The sequence below is a fragment of the Entelurus aequoreus genome, linkage group LG23, assembly GCF_033978785.1.
Source record: "Entelurus aequoreus isolate RoL-2023_Sb linkage group LG23, RoL_Eaeq_v1.1, whole genome shotgun sequence".
Lineage (NCBI taxonomy): Eukaryota > Metazoa > Chordata > Actinopteri > Syngnathiformes > Syngnathidae > Entelurus > Entelurus aequoreus.
Genome location: NC_084753.1, coordinates 45,452,274 through 45,477,867, shown reverse-complemented (window position 1 = coordinate 45,477,867; position 25,594 = coordinate 45,452,274). Strand labels below are relative to the sequence as shown.

General features: G+C 38.2%; 1 protein-coding gene across 4 annotated transcripts in view; it reads left to right on the top strand.

Annotated features, from left to right (window-relative positions):
• nrxn3a (neurexin 3a) overlaps positions 1–25,594 on the top strand; it is a 462,182-nt gene that overhangs the window by 163,367 nt on the left and 273,221 nt on the right. For all 4 annotated transcript variants that reach the window (XR_009824241.1, XR_009824240.1, XM_062034732.1 and 1 more), the window contains exon 2: positions 22,099–23,133. Coding sequence is in view for 2 of the 4 variants with exons in the window: in XM_062034732.1 (XP_061890716.1) it covers positions 22,449–23,133 (685 nt within the window). In the remaining 2 variants the exon portion in view is untranslated. The remainder of the gene's footprint in view (positions 1–22,098; positions 23,134–25,594) is intronic.

Here is a 25,594-nt window from a genome sequence, read left to right as displayed (position 1 = left end):
TTTATTCTTTGGCTTTTAACACTACGTGAGTTGTGTGGTCTTCTGTCCTCTGTTGTCCTGTGTGGTTAGGGTCAGGGTTATAAATTTTGATGTCTATTTTACTGTTTTAATTGGTTTCACCCTTTAAAATCGTTTTTAATCATATTTATTTTTTATATTGTCTCTGTATTGGTTTTCTATTCATTTATTCTTTGTTTTTATTCAGTCATTGGTGTAGCATAATATTGTTTTTAATATTGTTTTTAATATAGTTTTTAATATTGTTTTTAATATTGTTTTTAACATGGCTGTGCAGCACTTTGGAAACATTCTTGTTGTGTAAATGTGCTATATAAATAAAGTGGATTGGATTGGATTGGATATATATGGTGTATCGTGACATGGCCTAAACATATCCACATATATATGGTGTATCGTGACATGGCCTAAACATATCCACATATAAATGGTGTATCGTGACATGGCCTAAACATATCCACATATATATGGTGTATGGTGACATGGACTAAACATATCCACATATATATGGTGTATCGTGACATGGCCTAAACATATCCACATATAAATGGTGTATCGTGACATGGCCTAAACATATCCACATATATATGGTGTATCGTGACATGGCCTAAACATATCCACATATATATGGTGTATCGTGACATGGCCTAAACATATCCACATATATATGGTGTATGGTGACATGGCCTAAACATATCCACATATATATGGTGTATCGTGACATGGACTAAACATATCCACATATAAATGGTGTATCGTGACATGGACTAAACATATCCACATATATATGGTGTATCGTGACATGGCCTAAACATATCCACGTATATATGGTGTATCGTGACATGGCCTAAACATATCCACATATATATGGTGTATCGTGACATGGCCTAAACATATCCACAAATATATGGTGTATGGTGACATGGACTAAACATATCCACATATATATGGTGTATCGTGACATGGCCTAAACATATCCACATATATATGGTGTATCGTGACATGGCCTAAACATATCCACAAATATATGGTGTATCGTGACATGGACTAAACATATCCACATATAAATGGTGTATCGTGACATGGCCTAAACATGTCCACATATAAATGGTGTATCGTGACATGGCCTAAACATATCCACATATATATGGTGTATCGTGACATGGACTAAACATATCCACATATAAATGGTGTATCGTGACATGGCCTAAACATATCCACATATATATGGTGTATGGTGACATGGACTAAACATATCCACATATATATGGTGTATCGTGACATGGCCTAAACATATCCACATATATATGGTGTATCGTGACATGGCCTAAACATATCCACAAATATATGGTGTATCGTGACATGGACTAAACATATCCACATATAAATGGTGTATCGTGACATGGCCTAAACATGTCCACATATAAATGGTGTATCGTGACATGGCCTAAACATATCCACATATATATGGTGTATCGTGACATGGACTAAACATATCCACATATAAATGGTGTATCGTGACATGGACTAAACATATCCACATATATATGGTGTATGGTGACATGGACTAAACATATCCACATATATATGATGTATCGTGACATGGACTAAACATATCCACATATATATGGTGTATGGTGACATGGACTAAACATATCCACATATATATGGTGTATGGTGACATGGACTAAACATATCCACATATATATGGTGTATCGTGACATGGCCTAAACATATCCACATATATATGGTGTATGGTGACATGGCCTAAACATATCCACATATATATGGTGTATCGTGACATGGACTAAACATATCCACATATAAATGGTGTATCGTGACATGGACTAAACATATCCACATATATATGGTGTATGGTGACATGGACTAAACATATCCACATATATATGGTGTATCGTGACATGGACTAAACATATCCACATATATATGGTGTATGGTGACATGGACTAAACATATCCACATATAAATGGTGTATCGTGACATGGCCTAAACATATCCACATATAAATGGTGTATCGTGACATGGCCTAAACATATCCACATATATATGGTGTATCGTGACATGGACTAAACATATCCACATATAAATGGTGTATCGTGACATGGCCTAAACATATCCACATATAAATGGTGTATCGTGACATGGCCTAAACATATCCACATATAAATGGTGTATCGTGACATGGCCTAAACATATCCACATATAAATGGTGTATCGTGACATGGCCTAAACATATCCACATATATATGGTGTATCGTGACATGGACTAAACATATCCACATATATATGGTGTATGGTGACATGGACTAAACATATCCACATATATATGGTGTATCGTGACATGGCCTAAACATATCCACATATATATGGTGTATGGTGACATGGACTAAACATATCCACATATATATGGTGTATCGTGACATGGCCTAAACATATCCACATATATATGGTGTATCGTGACATGGCCTAAACATATCCACAAATATATGGTGTATCGTGACATGGACTAAACATATCCACATATAAATGGTGTATCGTGACATGGCCTAAACATGTCCACATATAAATGGTGTATCGTGACATGGCCTAAACATATCCACATATATATGGTGTATCGTGACATGGACTAAACATATCCACATATAAATGGTGTATCGTGACATGGACTAAACATATCCACATATATATGGTGTATGGTGACATGGACTAAACATATCCACATATATATGATGTATCGTGACATGGACTAAACATATCCACATATATATGGTGTATGGTGACATGGACTAAACATATCCACATATATATGGTGTATGGTGACATGGACTAAACATATCCACATATATATGGTGTATCGTGACATGGCCTAAACATATCCACATATATATGGTGTATGGTGACATGGCCTAAACATATCCACATATATATGGTGTATCGTGACATGGACTAAACATATCCACATATAAATGGTGTATCGTGACATGGACTAAACATATCCACATATATATGGTGTATGGTGACATGGACTAAACATATCCACATATATATGGTGTATCGTGACATGGACTAAACATATCCACATATATATGGTGTATGGTGACATGGACTAAACATATCCACATATAAATGGTGTATCGTGACATGGCCTAAACATATCCACATATAAATGGTGTATCGTGACATGGCCTAAACATATCCACATATATATGGTGTATCGTGACATGGACTAAACATATCCACATATATATGGTGTATGGTGACATGGACTAAACATATCCACATATATATGGTGTATCGTGACATGGCCTAAACATATCCACCACGTATATATGGTGTATCGTGACATGGCCTAAACATATCCACGTATATATGGTGTATCGTGACATGGCCTAAACATATCCACATATATATGGTGTATCGTGACATGGCCTAAACATATCCACGTATATATGGTGTATCGTGACATGGACTAAACATATCCACGTATATATGGTGTATCGTGACATGGACTAAACATATCCACGTATATATGGTGAATCCAGACATGGACTAAACATATCCACATATAAATGGTGTATCGTGACATGGCCTAAACATATCCACATATAAATGGTGTATCGTGACATGACCTAAACATATCCACATATAAATGGTGTATCGTGACATGGCCTAAACATATCCACATATATATGGTGTATCGTGACATGGACTAAACATATCCACATATAAATGGTGTATCGTGACATGGCCTAAACATATCCACATATAAATGGTGTATCGTGACATGGCCTAAACATATCCACATATATATGGTGTATCGTGACATGGCCTAAACATATCCACAAATATATGGTGTATCGTGACATGGACTAAACATATCCACATATAAATGGTGTATCGTGACATGGCCTAAACATGTCCACATATAAATGGTGTATCGTGACATGGCCTAAACATATCCACATATATATGGTGTATCGTGACATGGACTAAACATATCCACATATAAATGGTGTATCGTGACATGGCCTAAACATATCCACATATAAATGGTGTATCGTGACATGGCCTAAACATATCCACATATATATGGTGTATCGTGACATGGCCTAAACATATCCACATATATATGGTGTATCGTGACATGGCCTAAACATATCCACATATATATGGTGTATCGTGACATGGCCTAAACATATCCACATATATATGGTGTATCGTGACATGGCCTAAACATATCCACATATATATGGTGTATCGTGACATGGCCTAAACATATCCACATATATATGGTGTATCGTGACATGGCCTAAACATATCCACATATAAATGGTGTATCGTGACATGGCCTAAACATATCCACATATATATGGTGTATCGTGACATGGCCTAAACATATCCACCACGTATATATGGTGTATCGTGACATGGCCTAAACATATCCACGTATATATGGTGTATCGTGACATGGCCTAAACATATCCACGTATATATGGTGTATCGTGACATGGACTAAACATATCCACGTATATATGGTGTATCGTGACATGGCCTAAACATATCCACATATATATGCTGTATCGTGACATGGCCTAAACATATCCACATATATATGGTGTATCGTGACATGGCCTAAACATATCCACATATATATGGTGTATCGTGACATGGCCTAAACATATCCACATATATATGGTGAATCCAGACATGGACTAAACATATCCACATATATATGGTGTATCGTGACATGGCCTAAACATATCCACATATATATGGTGTATCGTGACATGGCCTAAACATATCCACATATATATGGTGTATCGTGACATGGCCTAAACATATCCACATATATATGGTGTATCGTGACATGGCCTAAACATATCCACATATATATGGTGTATCGTGACATGGACTAAACATATCCACATATATATGGTGTATCGTGACATGGCCTAAACATATCCACATATATATGGTGTATCGTGACATGGCCTAAACATATCCACATATATATGGTGTATCGTGACATGGCCTAAACATATCCACATATAAATGGTGTATCGTGACATGGCCTAAACATATCCACATATATATGGTGTATCGTGACATGGCCTAAACATATCCACATATATATGGTGTATCGTGACATGGACTAAACATATCCACATATATATGGTGTATCGTGACATGGACTAAACATATCCACATATATATGGTGTATCGTGACATGGCCTAAACATATCCACATATAAATGGTGTATCGTGACATGGCCTAAACATATCCACATATATATGGTGTATCGTGACATGGACTAAACATATCCACATATATATGGTGTATCGTGACATGGCCTAAACATATCCACATATATATGGTGTATCGTGACATGGACTAAACATATCCACATATATATGGTGTATCGTGACATGGCCTAAACATATCCACATATATATGGTGTATCGTGACATGGACTAAACATATCCACATATATATGGTGTATCGTGACATGGACTAAACATATCCACATATATATGGTGTATCGTGACATGGCCTAAACATATCCACATATATATGTTGTATCGTGACATGGACTAAACATATCCACATATATATGGTGTATCGTGACATGGCCTAAACATATCCACATATAAATGGTGTATCGTGACATGGCCTAAACATATCCACATATATATATGGATATATATATATATAGACAGCGATTTTAAATTTGACAAACAAGTCAATGGCGTTTTAAAATCGTGTTTTTATCATCTTCGTCTTTTAGCAAAGGTAAAACCATTTTTATCTTTTAACCTTTTTGAACAAGTCGTGCATGCTTTTATTTCAAGTCGCCTAGACTACTGCAATGCACTTTATGCTGGCATTAGCCAAAAAGCTCTCTCCCGGTTGCAGTTAGTCCAGAACGCGGCAGCACGACTTTTAACAGGGGCCAGGAAACGTGAGCATATAACCCCAATTCTTCGGAGTTTGCACTGGCTCCCTGTTCATTTTAGAATTGATTTTAAATCCTTGCTGTTTGTTTTTAAAGCTTTACATGGACTGGCACCTCAGTATATCTCGGACCTCATCCAAATTTACACTCCTGCGCGCGCTCTGAGGTCCGAGAGCCAGCTCCAGCTCGTGGTGCCCAGGACGAGACTTAAAACCAGGGGAGACAGGGCCTTCTCTGTGGTCGGCCCTAAACTCTGGAACACTCTGCCCCTCCATGTTCAAACTGCTCCCACAGTGGAGTGTTTTAAGTCTCGTCTAAAGACCCACTTTTATTCTTTGGCTTTTAACACTACGTGAGTTGTGTGGTCTTCTGTCCTCTGTTGTCCTGTGTGGTTAGGGTCAGGGTTATAAATTTTGATGTCTATTTTACTGTTTTAATTGGTTTCACCCTTTAAAATCGTTTTTAATCATATTTATTTTTTATATTGTCTCTGTATTGGTTTTCTATTCATTTATTCTTTGTTTTTATTCAGTCATTGGTGTAGCATAATATTGTTTTTAATATTGTTTTTAATATAGTTTTTAATATTGTTTTTAATATTGTTTTTAACATGGCTGTGCAGCACTTTGGAAACATTCTTGTTGTGTAAATGTGCTATATAAATAAAGTGGATTGGATTGGATTGGATATATATGGTGTATCGTGACATGGCCTAAACATATCCACATATATATGGTGTATCGTGACATGGCCTAAACATATCCACATATATATGGTGTATCGTGACATGGCCTAAACATATCCACATATATATGGTGTATCGTGACATGGCCTAAACATATCCACATATATATGGTGTATGGTGACATGGCCTAAACATATCCACATATATATGGTGTATCGTGACATGGACTAAACATATCCACATATAAATGGTGTATCGTGACATGGACTAAACATATCCACATATATATGGTGTATCGTGACATGGCCTAAACATATCCACGTATATATGGTGTATCGTGACATGGCCTAAACATATCCACATATATATGGTGTATCGTGACATGGCCTAAACATATCCACAAATATATGGTGTATGGTGACATGGACTAAACATATCCACATATATATGGTGTATCGTGACATGGCCTAAACATATCCACATATATATGGTGTATCGTGACATGGCCTAAACATATCCACAAATATATGGTGTATCGTGACATGGACTAAACATATCCACATATAAATGGTGTATCGTGACATGGCCTAAACATGTCCACATATAAATGGTGTATCGTGACATGGCCTAAACATATCCACATATATATGGTGTATCGTGACATGGACTAAACATATCCACATATAAATGGTGTATCGTGACATGGCCTAAACATATCCACATATATATGGTGTATGGTGACATGGACTAAACATATCCACATATATATGGTGTATCGTGACATGGCCTAAACATATCCACATATATATGGTGTATCGTGACATGGCCTAAACATATCCACAAATATATGGTGTATCGTGACATGGACTAAACATATCCACATATAAATGGTGTATCGTGACATGGCCTAAACATGTCCACATATAAATGGTGTATCGTGACATGGCCTAAACATATCCACATATATATGGTGTATCGTGACATGGACTAAACATATCCACATATAAATGGTGTATCGTGACATGGACTAAACATATCCACATATATATGGTGTATGGTGACATGGACTAAACATATCCACATATATATGATGTATCGTGACATGGACTAAACATATCCACATATATATGGTGTATGGTGACATGGACTAAACATATCCACATATATATGGTGTATGGTGACATGGACTAAACATATCCACATATATATGGTGTATCGTGACATGGCCTAAACATATCCACATATATATGGTGTATGGTGACATGGCCTAAACATATCCACATATATATGGTGTATCGTGACATGGACTAAACATATCCACATATAAATGGTGTATCGTGACATGGACTAAACATATCCACATATATATGGTGTATGGTGACATGGACTAAACATATCCACATATATATGGTGTATCGTGACATGGACTAAACATATCCACATATATATGGTGTATGGTGACATGGACTAAACATATCCACATATAAATGGTGTATCGTGACATGGCCTAAACATATCCACATATAAATGGTGTATCGTGACATGGCCTAAACATATCCACATATATATGGTGTATCGTGACATGGACTAAACATATCCACATATATATGGTGTATGGTGACATGGACTAAACATATCCACATATATATGGTGTATCGTGACATGGCCTAAACATATCCACATATATATGGTGTATGGTGACATGGACTAAACATATCCACATATATATGGTGTATCGTGACATGGACTAAACATATCCACATATATATGGTGTATGGTGACATGGACTAAACATATCCACATATATATGGTGTATGGTGACATGGACTAAACATATCCACATATATATGGTGTATGGTGACATGGACTAAACATATCCACATATATATGGTGTATCGTGACATGGACTAAACATATCCACATATATATGGTGTATCGTGACATGGCCTAAACTTCTTTTTTTTGCCATTGCTAAAAAAAAAAAAAACACTAAAAATCTATGTTATAATGAATTATTACTTAAAAAATATCACTTTAAAATGTTTTATGTGGGAAAAATTTTGCATATATTGTGTGGTTGCCCTATAAAAACATCAAAGTTTTATTTGACAAAAGAGCATAAAACAAACAAAATAATAGTTAAAACGTAAAATCGACAGATATATATGAAGTTGATCTCGTAATTTAAGTGTTAAAAGGAAAAAAAAACAACTAATAAAAATGTTTTACTTTATGAGTGGGGGACCTTTTGGATCCCAAATATATTTAATAGGATTGTATTTAACTTTTCACTGTGATAACTCAAAAATATTAAATTAAATTTCAGTTTTACTATAAAAAACAAAGTTGTCTTTGACAGAAAACCATTTTTTTTAAACTTTATATCAACCTCAAGTTGATATAGAGTATTACTGTAAGCGTTAAATAAAAAAATAATAATAATAATTGGACTTATTTTTAACAGTTTAATGACTGAGACCCTTTATAGTCCCCGGGAGCCCTAAAGGTTAAAAAAAAAAAAATCCATATATTTTGTTAAGGTTTGAAAAGGAAAAATATCAAAATGGCTCCCGCATGCTTAAATTTTTCCGTGTACGGCCCTCAGTGGAAAAAGTTTGGACACCCCTGATGTAGATGATCTATATCTGCTGTACACATTTACTTTAGAAAAGAGACGTGTTGGATACATCTCTTGTTGTCTTATTTGTATTTGACTTTATTAAAAGTTTGGCTAGAATTTTATTAAACAAAACCAGTTTTCTTTGAAGTATTATTAAAATGTTGTTTTATGTATTTAATGGAGGAATGTAGTTCATCATCAATGTTGTTGAAAAAGTATTCACTTTGAATGGAGAATGGTTTTGACTGGAGCATGGACTCTGAATGGAATGGTTTCCCCCAAGCATCAAAAGGAATGGTGTGGTGCCCAAAGAATCACAACCCTACTATTCAACACACGTTCTTGTGGTCTAATACAAATTGGATGTAGCTTGTAACTTTGTGTGCATTTTGCTCCAGTCACATTTTTGAGTCCCTTTATGCCTACAAAATGTTTGTTTTGTGTGGCGGTCCTTTCAGATTGCAAATGAACCCCTCCACCACCTATCTTCTGAAAATGTACACTGTTGAAATATATATCTTAAAGACAAACATATACCGTCATTTCCTAACTATAGAGCACACCAGTATACAAGCCGCACTATTGCATTTGGAAAAACAAATACAATAAAATCCATATGTTAGCCGCACCGGACTATAATTCATGTTGTGAAATGAGTTATTTACACAGAAATATTCTGTAAATGGTTATTTACATACCTTAATTGTTTCCACACGGTGTCTGTAACACGGCAGTAAAACGGCTGATCAAACAAAACAGAAGTCATGGTCATGGACCCACTAGTTGCGCAAGCTAGCTCTCCAATCAGCTAAACAGACTCAATAACTCCATGGTGACGTTTTGGTGAATTTACTGATCACATTACGATAGCACGTACAAATATGCATGAAAACACTCCGACAGACCTCACACATGGGACACTTTAGTAAGTAAGAAGTGTTTTAGTTATATTGTAAAACTTACAAATGTTGCCTGGAGTGATGAATGAAGAATATTTTCAAGCAGAAACGCTATGGACGGTTTTACTTCAAGGAAGTACATTTTCAACCCAAAGCACCGGCAGTGAGCGAACTCGTCCAAAAGGTGGCGCCACAGCACAAACAACAACACACAATTCCAGTATTTTTGCTTGGGTTCAATGAAAACTTTTTAACATAAAACATTACGGCCATTAGCAAAGAAAAACAAATTATCTGCACCGTTTAATAAGCCGCAGTGTACAAAGTGTAGGAAAATAGTCGCGGCTTATGGTCCAGAATTTACGGTATTTTTTATAGACACGGTTGAAAATACATTTAATACAGTGTTACCTCAACTTAGCAAGTATTTTGATATGAGCAGCTCGTCGGCTTTTGGTCATGCTTTAAGTCGCCAACTTATATTTGAGTTACCATTTGTTTTATTCCAACCATGAGAAGGAGAGCGGCGAGAAAAACAAAAACAAAACTGTCCTACTGACAGCCTGCAGCACACGGAACAGGAGCCAGCGAGCCTCCGATCCATGCAGCCAAACATGTCCAAACCACGGACATTTATCCATGAAAATATGGAGAAGCTGAGGCTGGTCTGTTTGACATGCTTGAGTTCTTAGTGTCTCCTGACTCTAAAAGTGACCCTGGTTACCCAGACGTGACAACTCTGAGACGTCTGTTTGCAACATGAACAACAATCATTCCTATTGCCTGTGACGGTGGTGGACCATATGTTGTCACACCAATTCTTTTTATACTGGGAATTGAATTAGAAGAAAATGCTGTACAAAGATTTTAGGTGGACAAGACAATAATCAGGAACAGTTTAACCTTCAATTCAAGTATGCTACTAATAACATTAAAGCAGTTTTTCCTAAGCGCAAATATCTGTTTCTCAGCTGTGGTCCGTACTCAGTTGTAATACACTTTTTCACCACTTGTGGCAGTAATGACAATATCAAACAGACAGAAGAAGTCATCGATAAGTTTCCTAAGCGTAAACAATATGACTAAAGTAATGAATCTGTATTTTCATTTGCAAATACAAGTTTATTGATTGTTTATTTAAGAAACATATTAGTATGTTCTTTATTAATTTAGTTCAAATGTATTTGCTCTCGCACTGCGTGATTGCATGTATATTTATTTGTCATCAGTTTTGCACTATATCCATCCATCCATCCATTTTCTACCGCTTATTCCCTTCGGGGTCGCGCGGGGAGCTGGAGCCTATCTCAGCTACAATCGGGCGGAAGGCGGGGTACACCCTGGACAAGTCACCACCTCATCGCAGTTTTGCACTATATTTGATTAGTATTTATTTTTGTAATCAGCCTGACCTAAGCCTTGATAATAATCTTTGTGATGAACACATGAAAACCCTCCTACAGACATCACACATGGGACAGTTTACTAGGTAAGAATTGTTTTAGTTATATTGTAAAACTTATCATTTGACACCCTATTCAACTGTAAGTAGGTTAGATGTCATTCTAAAGTAGGATTCCAATCAAGAGTAGGATTACTAATTCAGTGGTAATATTTGAGTGGCCTCTCTGTAGTGGAAAAGTTGGGCCCCGAGGTCAAAAAAGTGAAGAACCACTGAATGAAAGTAGACGATCAGACGATATCAAACTTCCAGGAATGTTGTGGTTCGTGTTAGCATAGGAACGTTGACAGTATGTCAATCATGCTGATAACTCACCAAACATGACATTCCTGTCAACATATTCAAAAGGAAACTCAGATATTTGGATGTAATTATGAATGTCAACTTGTACCACGTATTCCTAAGCTGTTGCTTTGTACTCCATGTTTAATAGGAGGTTTACAACGTCAACTTGTACCACGTATTCCTAAGCTGTTGCTTTGTACTCCATGTTTGTGCCTTTCAGTCCAAAAGGAGGTTTAATTGTTTTTGTGACACTAACAGCTTGCTGTGTTTTAAAAGCCTATTAATAAAACAGTTCTATTTTCCTCTTATAGACAACACCAACATTGTGATTGCTTGAAATGTTAAGCATTAAGCGACAATTTAACACGACTAGTGGCTAGCACCAAGCTAACTTTGGTGCTAGTTGGCTAACAAGCCAAATGGCTAAACACGTTGCTATGTTAACAATAGCACAATAAAACATGTCATAAATTCCAGGAATGATTATTTAGTCGCCCACCTCTCACCAAATAGAGATGGTAATTCAAATTGTATGCTCTCAGTTCTTGTAATCCAACCGCAAAGTTTTTGTAGTCTAAAGTTCCTGAAAAAAGGGGCTCAAGTCTTTGTTGCCTCTCAAAGGGGAAAAATATGATTTGTTTTTACGCCGGATGCCCATTCTGACACAACCCGCCCACTTATTCAGGCTTGGAATCGTTACCTGACATAGCCAATGGCTGGGTTTTGGGGCACTGGCAGGGAATTGAACCTGCACACTTTCATACATTACAGTTCAAAATAACAAAACCAGAAGCAAAAACTACTAGTACCCTGAAGGGGGGCTTTTGCTGGTAAACATATACAATATAAATGTACAAATATGTCAAACAACAGAAAAAGCACATATCTGAAAGTAAACAAAACATGGATTTCATCACACCTGTATCACTCTGATACGATTACCACCCTTGGTATCAATACTTCTGACCCGCCTATCCCGAGAGATCACTTTTGGCTTCTTGGATGAAAGCAAAAGATTTGAAAGTAGAATTGACTTCATGGTCAAATGTAGAGTGTGTGAAGTGTTTTAAGAGCACAGGAAGTGTGTGAGAATGTTTAGAATGATCCAGGGTACGCTGGATCGATATCATACAATGGGAATTTTCAACGGCTACAGCAGAATTTTGCTACACTGTATTACAAAATATAATGGAAATAAATGAGTACGTTCAGTGAATGAAACACAAATGGTGTTTGTAGGAAGGGAAGGCATTGATACTTGTTCTTTAACAGAAGCTTCTAGAGATTGAACCTGAAGGCACCTCATGCTCAGGCAGGCACCACCTAGTACACACATTTCTTTCGGACTATCACACTCCAGTGTAAACGGCCCCAATGTGGCCCCAATGTGGCCCCTACGTCACTTGCATGCACACTTCCATAAAGTGAAAACAACGGAAGTTGACCAGAGTCTGTAAATTAACAAGGAAGTCGCTACAACTACTACTACAAAATAAAATAAAAGTTGCCACACCTTGAAATATGTGTAATACAACATGTAATACAAAAGTATTACACTTAATTCTAATATGCATTTTATAATGGTGAAGAATTTTTATTTGTGGTCATCAAATTGTTGGTAGCTTTGATCCAAAGAAGGGAAAACCCACTCATGAAATAATGTGGAAACTGACAATTGTGAGAAAACTGAAAATGTACCTAAAATGAATAATTACTTTTAAATTGAGGTGCAAAATAACAAAAGAAAACCTAACAAAACTAGTAAAGTTGTCAAAAAAAACCAGACCCTTATTTGTAACGATTCTTACTTAATTAAAAACAATCAAAAATCGATTCAAAATTGCTTGTTTTTTTTTATCTGTCCTGTCTATGCTCCCGGGAAAATTATTTTGTCGATGTAGATGATCTATATCTGAAGTACAGATTTATTTTGAGGTAATATAGAAATGTATCAGAGTTGTTTGTCTATTTTATGAAGAATGTAGTTCATCACAGAGCTGGCACACAAAAAAGTATTGATTTTGAATCCAGAATGGAATTGTTACCCCCAAGAGTGGAATGGAACTGTGGTGCCCACAGATTTATAGCTCTAAAACTAGCCTAAAGTAACATTTTGATGCACAACCTTTTGAAGTCATTAGTGTAATCAACTGTCAAGCGACTCCTGCATCTGCCAACTGAGCTTTTACTCTGAAGCCAACTCTCTCAGTGTCTTCTCCAGACTGCATGTTCCAGCTCTTTCCACACATGTGCAATTGCATTGAAATCAGGGCTCATAAGAAGGCCACTTCAGAATAGTTCACCGTTTGCTTCTTAGTCCTTGGTGTGTTTTGGCTGATTGTCCTTTTTGGAGGAGCCGTGACTTGCAAGTGACACAAAGCTTTGGGACACTTTTCACTTGAGAATTCCTTGGCAGTCTCAGGATTTCATTGTACTGAAGCCTTCACATTGTCTTAGAAGGTCTTTCACAGTCGCTATGCTGTTGTGTTTCTGTCCCTAATCATAAAGCTGCTGTCATTGGCCCCCCAAAAAGCTTGAGATTTGGCTCACAGAAGCTTTGTAGCTCAAAAATGTCTTTTTCGAAATTGGTTTTAATGATAATAATTGTCAGTTTGAAGTTTTTTCACTGCCCATTCTCGCTTTTTCTTTCTTTCACAGAAGGATGTCAATAATGTAATCCATCTCTGTGAATTCATTTGTTGAGATTACAAATAAAATATGACCCATTTGGTCTGAAAATCAGCCTATATATATATATATATATATATATATATATATATATATATATATATATATATATATATATATATATATATATATATATATATATATATATATATATATATATATATATAGAGAGAGAGAGAGAGAGAGAGAGAGAGAGAGAGAGAGAGAGAGAGAGAGAGAGAGAGAGAGAGAGAGAGCCCTAAATACCGTAATTTCCGGACTATAAGCCGCTACTTTTCCCCCTCGTTCTGGTCCCTGCGGCTTATACAAGGGTGCGGCTTATACAAGGGTGCGGCTTATATACGGCCTGTTCTTCTCCGACACCGATGAAGAGGATTTCGGTGGTTTTAGTACGCAGGAGGAAGACGATGACACAATGATTAAAGACTGACTTTTCATATACCGGTAGGCTGGTTATTTTGATAACGTACAGGCGAGCACTTTGTATTACTTTGCACCGTTGTATTATTTGTACTCTGCACGAATGCTGTTCGCCATGTCAAAGATGTGAAAGTTTGATTGAATGATTGAAAGATTTATTGTTAATAAATGTGACGCTTTGCGTTCCCAAACAGTCATCTCTGTCCCGACAATCCCCTCCGTGGTAGCAGGAACCCCTATATACTACGCTAATTACACTATATACTACGCTAATTACACATCAAAACCCTGCGCCTTATAGTCGGGTGCGGCTTATATATGGAGCAATCTGTATTTCCCCCTAAATTTAGCTGGTGCGGCTTATAGTCAGGTGCGGCTTATAGTCCGGAAATTACGGTACACTTTTTTAAAACGTGTTATTACAAGGGATGTGTTGGACGATGACTTGCAATTATGTCGCACTGGAATGTTCACACATGCAAAGAGCTTGTGTTCAAGTGCATTGGCACTCCTTATTTGGAACCAATATGAAATAAGGATATCCTAACTTTCTGTTTTTCTGTGTGACGTGTGCGACTGCGCTTGTTAATTCCAGCTCCTAAAACCCCAATGGATATAGTATTTATCTACTCAAGTATGATATAGCAACTCTAAAGTCTGGTGGGGGACTGAAACATAAAGAATGATTGATAAGACAAGTTGTCCTTGTCACGTGTGCATGATGATTTCTTTCAGGCCATATTTTATATGGTAGACCAATGCAAAAAAAACCTGTTTTTCACATTCCAAAAATTCCTACATTGCACCGAAATTCAATTCTTTTTTCATTTCTGCTTCAGCTTATTACCAGCAAATGCATTGAGAATCATATCAGTTGATTCTGAGGAGCTGTTCAGATTCATTGTGCAAAGTTGTAGACTTGAAAAATGTAGGAACATCGGTAAAGTATCTAAGGAGATAATTATCTAAAAAATCTGACCTATTAACGTTTATGCATATGTTTTTATTTGACTTCTATCCGAAAAACACGACTCACCCAGATTCCGTCATCATTATCACAAAATCACATTCCGAGGCCATTTGTAGAAAATATGCTAATGCAGTGTCAAACGTGCTTTCATTTTTCCCAAGATGGACCTGAAACCTTCAATCATTGTCAGATAATGCTGGATGATGCAATACCAAACTGAATTTCAGTCTTCCAGTTGGCAGAAATGTAATCATTGTGAAGAAGAAAATGTTTCCCAGTGATGTGCAGTGAGCTGCAGACTGTAGCAAGTCATTCAGGTTGCTCATTACAAGGATAACAACACACCAGATAATCATTTTCTTAGTTCAAATGTTTACTTGCTTAATATAATACCACGTAATCTCATTTATATTTTTAAAAATAAAACTATAAACCCTTTGTGGTCCCACTTGTATTTGTATTATTAGAAGTCAATGCCCATATTCTGCTCCAGGAAGCTGTTTGTAAAAGTCCTCCTTATTCTTGAAAAGTCCCTTAGCTTATTTGTGACAATGTTTTGCACAAAATTCCTTCCCACTAAAGTTGAGCTTGGTTGTAGAAAGAAAGTGGCAACAAGCCGTCTCTTCAGGGTAATGACGAGAAAGTGCACCCCTCTCTCAGGGATGCATCTGTATTTTATGGTTCAATTAGTAAAGGCAATGTCACTCTGGTTGAAATACCAAACCTCAGCACAGAGAAGGACACTTGCTTGCGTAATCAATCAAACTTTATTTCTAAAGCTATGTTCATACATCAAAGAAATGCAGCTTCACAGACTTAAAAACAAAGCCTGAATGATACACACAGATCAATGCATGGCTGAGTACAGAGGAGCCAGGTGAAGAAACACTATCACTAATCAGTGAGGGGAAACCATCAAGTGGATTAGGCACTAAAACATAGAGACTCGTGGTAAACTTGCAGCAGAATCATCTCAGCGTTTTGCTCGCTTTTTGATCACCATGTATGCAAATTCAGCAATTTGTACTTAACGTTAAAAACGATTGGATTCATACAGAAAATACACAACCTGCGATATTTTAAGCAATACATTGGTGCCTTTGGAATGTATCGGCCTCGGCTCCAATCATAATACAGGTTGCTCATTAAGATATCGAGAGAAGAAGAACACTTACATAATATTCATGATCATCACATTCATTTACTTTTATAGAAATAAAAACCAATTGCAGTACAATACATGATTCCTCATGAAAACAAAGTATGATCACCTTTGGTTTGGTCTGAAAGTCTAGTTTGTGCTTTTCTCCTCCAAACATTTTGCTGGCTATTGTGGCCAAACTGATCCATCGGTGTCATCCGACCTCACACGGACAAAGAGAAGACCTTCTGGGGGAAAGTTCTGTGGTCACATGAAGCAAAATGGAGCTGTTTGGCCACAATAGCCAGCAATATGTTTGAAGGAGAAAAGGTGAGGCCTTTAATCCCAGGAACACCAGGCCTACCGTCAAGCATGGTGGTGGTAGTATTATGCTCTGGGCCTGTTTTGCTGCCAATGGAACTGCTGCTTTAAATGAGACAATGAAAAAGGAGGATTAGCTCCAAATTGTTCAGGACAAGCTAAAATCATCAGCCTGGAGGTTGGGTCTTGTTGGGTGTTCCAACAGGACAATGACGTCAAAAGTGGTAAAGGAATGGCTAAATCAGGCTAGAATGAAGGTTTTAGAATGACTTAAAGGTGTAGACGATGCTAAAGAAACAAGTCCATGTCAGGAAAAGCAACACATTTAGCTGAACTGCAGCAATTTAGTGGTCAAGCAGAAGCTTGTGGATGGCTACCAAAAGTGTCTTATTGCAGGTCAACTTGCCAAGGAAGCAAATATTAACATTGCTGTATGTATACTTTTGATTAGTCACATTTTCAGTAGACACATAATACATTCATCAAAGAAGCAAACTTCATGAATGTTTTTAGTGAGCAACAAGTATGTGCTCCAATCACTACATCACAACAACAACAAGTATGTGCTCCAATCACTACATCACAACAACAACAAGTATGTGCTCCAATCACTACATCACAACAACAACAAGTATGTGCTCCAATCACTACATCACAACAACAACAAGTATGTGCTCCAATCACTACATCACAACAACAACAACAAGTATGTGCTCCAATCACTACATCACAACAACAACAAGTATGTGCTCCAATCACTACATCACAACAACAACAAGTATGTGCTCCAATCACTACATCACAACAACAACAAGTATGTGCTCCAATCACTACATCACAACAACAACAAGTATGTGCTCCAATCACTACATCACAACAACAACAAGTATGTGCTCCAATCACTACATCACAACAACAACAAGTATGTGCTCCAATCACTACATCACAACAACAACAAGTATGTGCTCCAATCACTACATCACAACAAGTATGTGCTCCAATCACTACATCACAACAACAACAAGTATGTGCTCCAATCACTACATCACAACAACAACAAGTATGTGCTCCAATCACTACATCACAACAACAACAAGTATGTGCTCCAATCACTACATCACAACAACAACAAGTATGTGCTCCAATCACTACATCACAACAACAACAAGTATGTGCTCCAATCACTACATCACAACAAAATAAGAAATGATTATAAAGTCAAGACAGCCACGACATGATGTTCTTTACACGTGTACGTACACTTTTGACCACCACTGTATATATATGAATATATATACATATATATGGTGTAGATATGCATGTGTGTGTTCAGCATATACATTGTGTAGATATGCATGTGTGTGTTCAGCATATGTAGATATGCATGTGTGTGTTCAGCATATACATTGTGTAGATATGCATGTGTGTGTTCAGCATATGTAGATGTGTATGTGTGTGTTCAGCATATGGGTCGTTTTTTTTATAGGGTGCCATTTGGACTTCATAACTTGTAAAAAATAAATAGTTGATTTACCAATATTTTTATGTTCTATTGTATACATGACATATGTAACTTGCTGAAAAACATATTGGTCGAACTCAGGCACCTAAATCATAGTATATTTAGCTATATTAATGAGAGGTGACACACGGGATATGTCCACTCTGTTAAGGACATATACATAACAGCATACCCGGCATTGTAACACTAAAACGTTATATTTACACTAAAATTAATTATAATCAAATTTAGTTTAAATTTAAAATGAATGATTGCTGTAGGGTGGATTTGAACCGGAATTTCTCCCACATGCCAACCTGCATCCTTATCCGTTATACTATGCTGCTTCTGCTGTGAATTGGTGAGAGAACATGCTGAATTTACCACTGAAATCGTAACACTTCACACTGAAAAGCATTAACACTGTACTTCTAACACCAATGTATTTGCTGTATATGATATTTTGCAACAGCAGTGATGATTAACCAAGAATTATGAAAGAAACTGCTGTTGAATGCATAATAGCACTACATATACATTGTGATAAGTCAACATTACTATATACATGTCCACTCTGTTAGTTTGATGTCCACCGTGTTAGTTGAATGAGGCTAACACGGTGGACACTAACACGGTGGACATTTTGAGCTAAAGTTAGCCTTCAGCCTGCCTGTGTTAACATAACAGCTAGCATGGACTTGAATAATTGATAAGAAATCTATAATTTCACACAAACATGTTTTGAAAAATTTCAATTTGATTGATCTCCTTATTATTTAGGCCTAACAGAGTGGACACGTTATGTTCAACCACATTAAATTCACTTCATAAAAACATCAACATCAGATAGTAAGAGAGCTAAAAAACCACACAGCTTACCAGAGTTGAGTTTCCCGCCACTGGTGTGATGTTACCTGATGAGAATGATGTCACTGACAAATGTGGTTGTTTTCTTAAAGGGACAGTAACGCAACTTAACAGAGTGGACAGCGACCACAGGGACAGACATAGAACCTTATTTTTTTGTAATTCTTTTTACGATTTTGATAATATACACCATATGACTAAAGAGAGCTTGTCTATGATAATTATATCATAACAAAAAAAAATTAAAAATATATGTTTTTATTTGTTATTTTCTAGATTAAAGTTGAATAAACAGCACCAGGGACATGGCAAAATCGCATAATAGAACTTTAACAAAAGCTTTAAAAAATATATATTCTAATGTTTGAAGCCCATATCACTGTATTTATGATAGACAACAATTTACCATACACAAAGAAACTAATGGAATGAGCAATTGTAAATATTTTGAGAAAATATGACATGATTTATACTGGGGACGCAAAAGGCACCATATAAAAAAAATGACCCATATACATTGTGTAGATATGCATGTGTGTGTTCAGCATATACATTGTGTAGATATGCATGTGTGTGTTCAGCATATGTAGATGTGCATGTGTGTGTTCAGCATATACATTGTGTAGATGTGCATGTGTGTGTTCAGCATATGTAGATGTGCATGTGTGTGTTCAGCATATACATTGTGTAGATGTGCATGTGTGTGTTCAGCATATACATTGTGTAGATGTGCATGTGTGTTCAGCATATACATTGTGTAGATGTGCATGTGTGTTCAGCATATACATTGTGTAGATATGCATGTGTGTGTTCAGCATATACATTGTGTAGATATGCATGTGTGTGTTCAGCATATACATTGTGTAGATATGCATGTGTGTGTTCAGCATATGTAGATGTGCATGTGTGTGTTCAGCATATACATTGTGTAGATGTGCATGTGTGTGTTCAGCATATGTAGATGTGCATGTGTGTGTTCAGCATATACATTGTGTAGATGTGCATGTGTGTGTTCAGCATATACATTGTGTAGATGTGCATGTGTGTTCAGCATATACATTGTGTAGATGTGCATGTGTGTTCAGCATATACATTGTGTAGATATGCATGTGTGTGTTCAGCATATACATTGTGTAGATATGCATGTGTGTGTTCAGCATATACATTGTGTAGATATGCATGTGTGTGTTCAGCAGAAAGTGTTGTCTCCAGGCTGACATCAGATAAAAGGTGATAGTAATGCACTGCCAGGAGAATAATGGGACTCATTTACCCGGCAGATGACCGATAACTACAAACAACCTTTGTGGGGGCGGGGAGGATGCGGCACTATCAAAGGCACTTTTAATTAAGATGGGTGACTTCCAGTCCTATATTACGTCCCCAAGTATCACCACCTTTATTTCAGCTATTTATTGCACATTGACAAGCTTTTCAGATGTGGTTCTTTCTTGCATATATTTATATAAATATATAAATATAAACATTTAGATGACATGCTACTTTGTTCATGTTATGCCAATAAATGACTATAATTAGGGGTGTCAAAAAAAAAAGTTTTCATATTGAAAGCGATTATTTGTAACGATTCTTAAGCCATTAAAAAAATAAAACAATAACAAACATATATATATATTTTTTTTTTTTTTGTAATTTATTTATTTTATTTTATTTTTCAATCTGTCCTATCCAACCACTCAGACAGATCATATAGTAGATGTAGATGATCTATATCTGCTCTACACATTTACTTTAGTAAATATAGTAGATGTAGATGATCTATATCTGCTCTACACATTTACTTTAGTAAATATAGTAGATGTAGATGATCTATATCTGCTCTACACATTTACTTTAGCAAACATAAGTGTTGGATACTCTTGTTGCCTTATTTGTATTTGAATTGATTAAACGTTTGGCTAGGATTTTATTAAAGAAAATAAGTTTTCTTTTGATTAATATAGAAGTTGATCAGGTTAAATGTGTTTGGAGGAACAGTTAATCCTAGAACTGGCATCCAATGTTATTAAAACAAAATGGAGAATTGTTCTGAATTGAGAATCAATTGTGAATGGAATGGAATTGACCAATTGATTCAGAGTCCTCGTAAAAGTGTATTTTTGTTTTTCTTTTGAGGATGGTCAAAGCAACGAAGCCAGACTCCGGTAGACCAGAAGCCAACTGGATGGCTGAATGGATGCAGATTGACCTTTTGTAACCTCCCCCCCTTTCTCTCTTTTTGACAGTGATGGACGACAGAGAGACCAGCAGATCCCAGATCAGCTTTCTTTGTGAGTGCACAACATGAAGGAGGAACTTCCAGCAGGACCTTGCACCAAAAGCACATGCACTAAAGTGTGAAGACACCTTACCTCCTCTGTGGACCCTCAGGAGGAAGCACAGATGTGATCGGCCTAAAGACTGTTAGCTGCAACGACTGTTCTTCTCTATTTGTCCTTCGTCTTTTACAAGCCTATTTTTCTACCATGTTTGTCTGAGTAGACCTCAAACACCATGCACATAGTGACTGGACGTTAGTCCAACCAGATTGAGTTCCAATCCAACATTTTTGGGATTAACCTATTTTTTTGCAATTATGGATCTCCTGAGTTTTTGTATGAAACTGCAGATGTTCCTCAGCACATGTATGGGACTGGACTTTTTAGGCACGCCAGGTCAGTGGGCTCGCTACCTCCGTTGGGATGCTAGCACCCGTGGCGATCTCAGCTTCCAGTTCAAGACCGAGTTCTCCGAAGCACTGCTGCTCTACTTGGATGACGGCGGCTATTGTGACTTTCTGCAGTTGTCCGTGGTCCAGGGTCGACTCCAGCTGCGTTTCAGCATAGACTGTGCGGAAACCACACTTGTGTCCGACAGAAGGGTGGACGACAACAACTGGCACTTTGCAACTCTGAGCAGGTATAACTTGCGCACGGTTCTGGCACTGGACGGACAGGCCAAAGCAGACGAGGTGCGTCCTCAGCGGCAGTTTATGAAAATTGTCAGCGACCTGTTCCTGGGCGGAGTTCCTCAGGATATCCGAAGCGGCGCACTCACACTGCCCACGGTGCGGAACATGCAGCCCTTCAAGGGCACAATCACAGACCTGAAATATGGCAAGTCCCAACCCCAGTTCCTAGGAAGTCTGAAAGTGTCCCTGGAGTCTGAGGGGTGGTGCACCGTCAACCCGTGTGAGAATGGCGGCACGTGCGCAGTGGTGGACGGACAAGTGGTCTGTGATTGCTCTCTAACAGAATACAAAGGACGGTTCTGCACTGAAGGTAAACATCTTCTTTGAATATTTTCAACTTGACAATGTGGTGGACCTCAAAGTCAAATCACCACACATTAGAATTGGTATCCATTACAATAATGCTTTATAAAATCCTGCTTACAAGTCTTGAGACAACAGGCTAGATCACATCCAGGAGTTGAAACCGGAAGGAAATATAGGTTAGTGTCACAGTCTGGTTATGTTTTCCATGTGACATGGTCAACACCCGGTCCTGCATCAAGACCCCTGGTCCTTGTGTCTACTCCAACTATCTCCACTCATGTCTTGTCCAGGTCTACCTTATAGTCCCTTTAGTCTGTGTATGTAGTTCCCTTTACCTTTGGCTGCTCATTCTGTCACGGCTCACATGCAGCAATTTGAGGTGACAGCAGAGTTCCGTTCGGCAGAAGTTCCACAACGCCCAAACATCTCATAAAAACCATAATAACTGTTTGAAGCAAGGGTCCCCAAACTACGGATCCGGCCCGCCAGCATCCATAATCTGGCTCGCGGGAAGTCCCAAATTAATTTGAAATGATTTATTTTTCATTTAAACGGGGATAGCAGATCCATTCTATGTGTCATACTTGATCATTTCGCGATATTGACATATTTTTGCTGAAAGGATTTAGTAGAGAACATCGACGATAAAGTTTTGGTCGCTCATAAAAAAGCCTTGCCTGTACTGAAAGTAGCGTGACGTCACAGGTTGGAAGTAGCGTGACGTCACAGGTTGAAAGTAGCGTGACGTCACAGGTTGAAAGTAGCGTGACGTCACAGGTTGAAAGTAGCGTGACGTCACAGGTTGGAAGTAGCGTGACGTCACAGGTTGAAAGTAGCGTGACGTCACAGGTTGAAAGTAGCGTGACGTCACAGGTTGAAAGTAGCGTGACGTCACAGGTTGAAAGTAGCGTGACGTCACAGGTTGGAAGTAGCGTGACGTCACAGGTTGAAAGTAGCGTGACGTCACAGGTTGAAAGTAGTGTGACGTCACAGGTTGAAAGTAGCGTGACGTCACAGCTTGAAAGTAGCGTGACGTCACAGGTTGAAAGTAGCGTGACGACACAGGTTGAAAGTAGCGTGACGTCACAGCTTGGAAGTAGCGTGACGTCACAGGTTGAAAGTAGCGTGACGTCACAGGTTGAAAGTAGCGTGACGTCACAGGTTGAAAGTAGCGTGACGTCACAGGTTGGAAGTAGCGTGACGTCACAGGTTGAAAGTAGCGTGACGTCACAGGTTGAAAGTAGTGTGACGTCACAGGTTGAAAGTAGCGTGACGTCACAGCTTGAAAGTAGCGTGACGTCACAGGTTGAAAGTAGCGTGACGACACAGGTTGAAAGTAGCGTGACGTCACAGCTTGGAAGTAGCGTGACGTCACAGGTTGAAAGTAGCGTGACGTCACAGGTTGAAAGTAGCGTGACGTCACAGGTTGAAAGTAGCGTGACGTCACAGCTTGAAAGTAGCGTGACGTCACAGGTTGAAAGTAGCGTGACGTCAGAGGTTGAAAGTAGCGTGACGTCACAGCTTGGAAGTAGCGTGACGTCACAGGTTGAAAGTAGCGTGACGTCACAGGTTGAAAGTAGCGTGACGTCACAGGTTGAAAGTAGCGTGACGTCACAGCTTGAAAGTAGCGTGACGTCACAGGTTGAAAGTAGCGTGACGTCACAGGTTGAAAGTAGCGTGACGTCACAGGTTGAAAGTAGCGTGACGTCACAGGTTGAAAGTAGCGTGACGTCACAGCTTGAAAGTAGCGTGACGTCACAGGTTGAAAGTAGCGTGACGTCACAGGTTGAAAGTAGCGTGACGTCACAGGTTGAAAGTAGCGTGACGTCACAGGTTGAAAGTAGCGTGACGTCACAGCTTGAAAGTAGCGTGACGTCACAGGTTGAAAGTAGCGTGACGTCACAGGTTGAAAGTAGCGTGACGTCACAGGTTGAAAGTAGCGTGACGTCACAGGTTGAAAGTAGCGTGACGTCACAGGTTGAAAGTAGCGTGACGTCACAGCTTGGAAGTAGCGTGACGTCACAGCTTGAAAGTAGCGTGACGTCACAGGTTGAAAGTAGCGTGACGTCACAGGTTGAAAGTAGCGTGACGTCACAGCTTGAAAGTAGCGTGACGTCACAGGTTGAAAGTAGCGTGACGACACAGGTTGAAAGTAGCGTGACGTCACAGCTTGGAAGTAGCGTGACGTCACAGGTTGAAAGTAGCGTGACGTCACAGGTTGAAAGTAGCGTGACGTCACAGGTTGAAAGTAGCGTGACGTCACAGCTTGAAAGTAGCGTGACGTCACAGGTTGAAAGGCTCCTCACATTTCCCCATTGTTTACACCAGCAGCGAGAGAGATTCGCACAGAGAAAACGACGATTACCCCATTAATTTGAGCGAGGATGAAAGATTTGTGGATGAGGAACGTGAGAGTGAAGGACTAGAGTGCAGTGCAGGACGTATCTTTTTTCGCTCTGACCGTA